The 6,710-nt window shown below is 56.8% G+C and overlaps 1 protein-coding gene across 1 annotated transcript in view; it reads left to right on the plus strand.

The window, feature by feature from the left end:
- Positions 1 to 6,456, plus strand: part of FAM20A (family with sequence similarity 20 member A) — a 6,796-nt gene extending 340 nt beyond the window's left edge. Inside the window, exons 2-9 of the mRNA XM_017730809.1 lie at positions 28 to 211; positions 785 to 863; positions 1,969 to 2,061; positions 3,484 to 3,599; positions 4,187 to 4,367; positions 4,671 to 4,780; positions 5,939 to 6,020; positions 6,094 to 6,456. Of these exons, the coding sequence (XP_017586298.1) occupies positions 28 to 211; positions 785 to 863; positions 1,969 to 2,061; positions 3,484 to 3,599; positions 4,187 to 4,367; positions 4,671 to 4,780; positions 5,939 to 6,020; positions 6,094 to 6,157 (909 nt within the window). The 3' untranslated portion in view covers positions 6,158 to 6,456. The remainder of the gene's footprint in view (positions 1 to 27; positions 212 to 784; positions 864 to 1,968; positions 2,062 to 3,483; positions 3,600 to 4,186; positions 4,368 to 4,670; positions 4,781 to 5,938; positions 6,021 to 6,093) is intronic.
- Positions 6,457 to 6,710: the final 254 nt, after the last annotated feature.

The raw sequence follows: 6,710 nt of genomic DNA on the forward strand, positions 1-6,710 counted from the left end.
GCTCGGAGCGTCTCCCTCCTGCCACAGGTATGGGGATGGGGGCAGCTGCGTGGGGCTGGGGGGCTCCGGGCCCCACGGGTCCCTTCTTGGAGCCCGGGAGCGGGGTCAGCAGCAAGAGATGGAGCCTGGCGGGGTCTCACTGCTCCTCCTGCCCTTGCAGACTACAGCCAGGACGAGAAGGCGCTGCTGGGAGCCTGTGACTGCAGCCAGAGTGAGTGTGGCACTTGGGGTCCCAGCTTGCCCCTGCATGCCATCGCTTGGGCTGGCCCCAGTCCCCAACTCCTCCATCCTCACCTCGGCCAGCGACATGACAAGCCAGGCTCTGCTCCCGCCCGTTAACCCCAGCAGAGGCTGGGATCACAGATCATAAAATTATTTGGGTTGGAGAAGTCCTCTAAAATGATGGAGCCCAACCCAAGTGCCACATCCCCACGATTTTTTAGCACTTCCAGGGGTGGTGATTGCACCATTTCCATGAGCAGCCTGTTCAGTGCAGGTATCAGGACACCAGTACACCACTGGTTCCTGCTGGGCAGGCAGGGAGGGAAAAGTCCCCAAGGGGAAGTAACAGAGGGCTGTTAGGAGAGGGGCTGGAGGGAAACCTTCTCTATGGCACAAGGAAGAGAAGGAAAATAACTGGAAAGAGAGAGAGGCGTAGCTAGAAGGGGTCATGGGATGCACTCACAGGGTTGGAAAGCCAGGTCGTGCCGGGGTGTGTAACTGGGGTGTTCCCAGGAGTTAACATCCCCTTTCCCAGGAGTTAACATCCCCTTTCCTCTCCCAGTCGTGAAGCCCAGCGGTGTGCACCTGAAGCTGGTCCTCAGGTTCCAGGATTTTGGGAAAGCCATGTTCAAGCCCATGAGGTAAGGCCAGCAGAGTCCCCTGAGCCCCTGCAGGGAGGGCTGCGATCATCCTTGGTGTGGACAGCCACACCACAGCCACACCACAGCCACACCTTCCCTTTCCTGCCCTCAGCTACCTGGGCAGCTGGAAAGGTTCCATTATTTTTCATTATTCTTGGCTGCTCACACCATCCCAGGAACACACGTGGATAAACACTGGCGTTCCCACACCGCTGTTGGTGTTGGAAATTTCTCAGTTCATGGGTGCCAGGTGGTGAAGGACCTTGGGACACTTGTTCTCCTGAGATCTTTGCCGTCAGGGACTGCTCATTGCCTCCTTTTCCCCAGCTGACTTTGGGGTTTACCTTGGTTTTCCTTGGATTCCCCGGAGTGTTTCCAAGAAACAGCCATCAAACAGGGTTTAAATTGCTTCTGCACTCATTTGCAGCCCCTTGGGACTCTTCACGTCTATTCCCTGTCAGTTTGCTGTCCCTGTGTGAGCAGAGCAGCTGGCAGCACATGGACCGGGATAATATCCTCACCCAGAAGGCAGCCAGCTCCTCCTCCACTGGTTTCCATCCACCTCTGCCCAGTGTCCATCAGGTCCTGGAGGGGAAGGAAAGCATCCACACCCTGCTGAGCCAGGAGGGCTTTCCTGTGTCATGCAGCTGCCTGGGACAATGAGCATCAAATTCCCGTGCTGCACATACTGGGGCACCATGTGACAGCCAGAAAATTCAATTTAATGCAGTTCCCACCTCAGGGATAGGAGAGCATTGGACCAGAGCCCTCCTCTGCCTCCCGAGGGGATGTGACAAACATCCACCTGAAACTCTGTCCTCAGGGGGTCGAAGCTCTGGCACAAGCAGATTTAAAGCCCCCAGCCAGCCTTTCTGCCTCCCTCACCCCCCTGGCACCACCAGAGTGCAAGTGCTGCTCCCTGGCACGGCGGGAGATGGCTCCAGCTCAGCACTGAGCACTTTGGGTCTGGCCTGGGCACTGGTGTGGCCACACAACAGCCGTCCCCAAGCCCACCAGCCGTCCCTGGGTGCACTGTCCTTGTGCCACCACTCAGTGTCCAGGCTGCCCAGCAGCTTGGTTAGGTTCACCCCCTGCTTTCTCCCAGGCAGAAACGTGAGGAGGAGACTCCAGAGGACTTTTTCTACTTCGTGGACTTCCAGCGGCACAACGCCGAGATCGCCGCCTTCCACCTGGACAGGTAGGGCCAGGCCCTGCCCCTGCCTCCTCCTGCTGGGCCAGCACCTGCTGCTCTGCCCACGAGAGCTCTGGAAAAAGCCGTGCAGAGCCCTGCAGAGCTCTGGGAAGGGATTGCTCTGCAGCACCCCCGAGGAGCTGAGGTGTCATTTAGGGAAGGAGTGGCTCTGGATCTCATCTGGCACCCCAGAGCCAGCTTTGCCTGAGAAGAGATGAAGTCCAGGTTGGAACAGGTCAGATTCTCTCCTGGCTGTCACACTTTGTCCCTCCTCTGCATCCAAGTGCAGAGCTGAGCTCTGGGCACAGCCTGGGTGCCCTCCTGGGGAGGGAGGCACACACTCAATCAGCAATCAAGGTGTGCTTTGGGCTGATAAACTGCAGCGATGCAGTTTTAAGCCCTCAGATAATGAGCAATTAACCTGGCACCTCTTCCCAGCAGGGTTTGTATTTAATGAAATCAAAAATACCCTTCTCAGAAGATGAGGGCAACACCCTTTCTCCCCTCGGTGGGATGAGCACTGAACACCAAGAGAAGGAGATTCCTGATGGGCAGGTGGGGGTCTCCAGTTTCTGTGGGATAAGCAGGACTAAATCAAGTCCTGTAGCTCAGACTCCGAGAAAGGCAACGAAGGGAGCTGAATTCCCTTCCCAGTTCTGCCCCACCATCCCCACAGTGACTCTGCTCCACTCAGCCACCACCACCTCACCCCTGCAGCTCCCCCACCACAAAAATGAGGCCAGACTGCTTTTGTGAAGTGCTTTGTGGTTTTTAGAGCTGAAAGATGCTGGATAAAAGCAAATAATTTTTTTCTCTCTAAACATTGCTCAATAAGTAACAGGCTAAATCCTGTTCTGTGCCCAATTCCCAGGAGCAGAGGGCATTACCCAAGGAGCCAAACAGAGCATCAGCCAGTTCACCCCGTGCTACTGACTCAGCAATCTGCAGCAGCTTCCCTTTGACTGCCAGGAATGCTTTCCTGCCCCAGGCCCTGAGGTTTTTAAGAGTTTTTTTGAGGAATTAGCTGGGCATGAGTGCCTCTGGAGGGCGAGTGCCTCCTCAGCAATGTTGTACCAGGATCAACATCCCTGCTCCATGTCAAAACATTGTGGAAGGGCCTGAAGGGCTGCTTTGGCCCTTGGAGGGCCCTGTGTGTGTGCAAGAGGATGGGAGAAACCAAGGCAATGTTCGGGAAAGAGGCAGGAATCCTGGAGAACATCCAGATTGTTCCAGGCAGCAGCTATTAAAATACCAAAATCCAAACTGAGCTGCATTTCGGCCCAGGGGGCAGGGTGGCTTTTTGCTGGAAAGAATCTGGGTGCAGTGATGCAAAGGCTCCTGGTTCACTGATGGAAGGGATGAGGGCAGCACGTGCCACCCCACTGTGCAGCAACATCCCCTGGCACCACCCGCTGTCCCTCCGTGCAGGATCCTGGATTTCCGGAGGGTGCCGCCCACAGTGGGGAGGCTGATCAATGTCACCAAGGAGATCCTGGAGGTCACCAAGAACGAGGTCCTGCAGAGCGTCTTCTTCGTGTCACCAGGTGGGCGAGGGCTTGGCTGGCGTGAGCTGGGAGGGGGCCCTTTATGGTCTCCATGGTCTTTAAGGTCTCTTCACACCTAATCCCAACCTGTGTTGGTCCGTGGTGGGAGGAAGGGCAGGGGCTGCAGGAAGAGGGGCTGCAGGACTCGTGCTGTGGTGCAGAGATGAAGTTCCTGGGTGAAACAAGCACAAAGACACGGTTACAGCAGAGGTTCCCTCTCCCAACTCCAGCTGGCATCATCTGCAAGCTCTACTCCTTTGGCCTGTTTTCTTAACCTTTCCCTTAGCACAGGACCCAAATCCGTGATTGGGCAGGTTGACATTGGTGAGATGGATGCTTTGGGTTTTACCTTGTTTTTCCTTGGGTTCCCAGAGCATTTCCAAGGAACAGCCATCAAACAGGGGTTTCAAATTGCTCTGCACTTATCTGCAGCTCCTTGGGACTCTTCATGTCTGTTCCCCTTCCCTTTACTACCCCTGCCACAAGAACTAGTCACTGTCCCATGGTGGGGAAGGGCTCAGGCCAGGCCACCTTGCATCTTCCTGGAGATCACGGCCCCTTTTCCCAGTTTTCTGCTCTCCTTCCAGCCAGCAACGTCTGCTTCTTCGCCAAGTGCCCGTACATGTGCAAGACAGAGTACGCCGTGTGTGGGAACCCTCACCTCCTGGAAGGCTCCCTCTCTGCCTTCCTGCCATCCCTCAACCTGGCCCCACGGCTCTCCATCCCCAACCCATGGATCCGCTCCTACTCGTTCGATGGAAAAGAGGAGTAAGTGGGTAAATGATGCTGCATCCCACACCTGCACTGCAGGGTACAGACACACAGACAGACCTGCAGAAATAATCCAGGCGGAGGAAGGCTGAGGCTCAGGGTGCCCGTAATTAGTGTAATAATTAATGTAATGACCCTTAAAGCCTGGGCATTGGCTGCGTTTGAATCCAGTCTCCTGCAGGCACAAGGGGGGATTTATCTCCTCCTCCTCTACATCTTCACATGGAAGATGGGCTTGGGGAAATTTTCGGGACATGGCAGTAGCAGCTGAGAGCATCTCCTCTTCTCCATTTCCTGCAGGTGGGAAGTGAACCCTCTCTACTGCAACACGGTGAGGGAGATCTACCCCTACAGCAACAGCAACCGGCTGCTCAACATCGTGGACATGGCCATATTCGACTTCCTAACAGGTAATGATGGAGGGCGAAAGGTCCTTCCTTCCTTCCTGCCTTCCTGCCTTCCTTCCTGCCTGCCTGCCTTCCTGCCTTCCTGCCTGCCTTCCTGCCTTCCTGCCTGCCTGCCTTCCTGCCTTCCTGCCTGCCTTCCTGCCTTCCTGCCTGCCTGCCTTCCTGCCTTCCTGCCTGCCTTCCTGCCTTCCTGCCTGCCTGCCTTCCTGCCTTCCTGCCTGCCTTCCTGCCTTCCTGCCTGCCTGCCTTCCTGCCTTCCTGCCTGCCTTCCTGCCTTCCTGCCTGCCTGCCTTCCTGCCTTCCTGCCTGCCTTCCTGCCTTCCTGCCTGCCTGCCTTCCTGCCTTCCTGCCTGCCTTCCTGCCTTCCTGCCTGCCTGCCTTCCTGCCTTCCTGCCTGCCTTCCTGCCTTCCTGCCTGCCTGCCTTCCTGCCTTCCTGCCTGCCTTCCTGCCTTCCTGCCTGCCTGCCTTCCTGCCTTCCTGCCTGCCTTCCTGCCTTCCTGCCTGCCTGCCTTCCTGCCTTCCTGCCTGCCTTCCTGCCTTCCTGCCTGCCTGCCTTCCTGCCTTCCTGCCTGCCTTCCTGCCTTCCTGCCTGCCTGCCTTCCTGCCTTCCTGCCTGCCTTCCTGCCTTCCTGCCTGCCTGCCTTCCTGCCTTCCTGCCTGCCTTCCTGCCTTCCTGCCTGCCTGCCTTCCTGCCTTCCTGCCTGCCTTCCTGCCTTCCTGCCTGCCTGCCTTCCTGCCTTCCTGCCTGCCTTCCTGCCTTCCTGCCTGCCTGCCTTCCTGCCTTCCTGCCTGCCTTCCTGCCTTCCTGCCTGCCTGCCTTCCTGCCTTCCTGCCTGCCTTCCTGCCTTCCTGCCTGCCTGCCTTCCTGCCTTCCTGCCTGCCTTCCTGCCTTCCTGCCTTCCTGCCTTCCTGCCTTCCTTCCTGCCTTCCTTCCTGCCTGCCTGCCTGCCTCCCTCCCTCCCCACAGCCAGCACAGCCCCTTCAATGTGGGGGCACAGGGGAGCCCCCAGACTCTCCCCAGCAAGGGGAAGCAGCTGCTCTGACCATTGCAGACACTTCCAGCCCAGCAACAAATATTCCATGCAGGTCTGAAAGAAAGCTTGGGATAGTTTCGAAAATTCCCTGCAGGGGAAACTCTGTCTCTTTGTGTCCTTTTGCAGGGAACATGGACCGGCACCACTACGAGATGTTCACCAAGTTTGGGGACGATGGCTTCCTCCTGCATCTGGACAATGCCCGAGGGTGAGGCAGTGGGGGGGAGGAGGTTGGGAGGGGGAAAGGAGGAGGGCACCACTGAACTCTGCTTCACCCCCAGGTTTGGGCGGCATTCCCACGATGAAATCTCCATCCTGGCTCCACTCTCCCAGTGCTGCATGTAAGTCCCAACTCCACCTTCCTTCCTGCCCAGGAATGTTGGTGCTCCTGCTGTCACTGGGAAGTCACCCAGGCCTGGCTCCATCCAGCAGCTCAAGGAAGACCCTGCTAATCCCAGCCAAGGGGCGGGCTGGGTGCTGGAGCATGGGAATCACAAGTGGAAAAGCATTCACTGACAGAGCAGGGGGCACTGTCCATTGGATCAAACTCTTCCAGAAAGTTCTAACAGCCTTTCCCAGTTGTCTCAGTTTTGAAAGACAGGTGTCTGCTAAGGAAGGCAGAAGCCCCCCCTTGAAGCGGCAGATATAACCCCTTTTCCCTCTAAGTTATTATATTTTGAAATCAAGGGCCTTTAGGCGAAGATGTGGGAAATAGGAATAACAGTTCTTTACTATATATATATATATGTATATAACCAGTCAAACAAAACAACAACAACTCTGGCAGTAACAGCAATCACAAACCCAGTGCCAGCCTTCTCGGCTGCCGGGCCCTTTCCCCTCGGGTGCAGTTCCGCTCGCAGCCGGCAGGGGCGCTGGCGGCTCCCGGTGAGCAGGG

Source organism: Corvus brachyrhynchos, unplaced genomic scaffold (genome assembly GCF_000691975.1).
Source record: "Corvus brachyrhynchos isolate BGI_N302 unplaced genomic scaffold, ASM69197v1 scaffold340, whole genome shotgun sequence".
In the NCBI taxonomy this organism is placed as follows: domain Eukaryota; kingdom Metazoa; phylum Chordata; class Aves; order Passeriformes; family Corvidae; genus Corvus; species Corvus brachyrhynchos.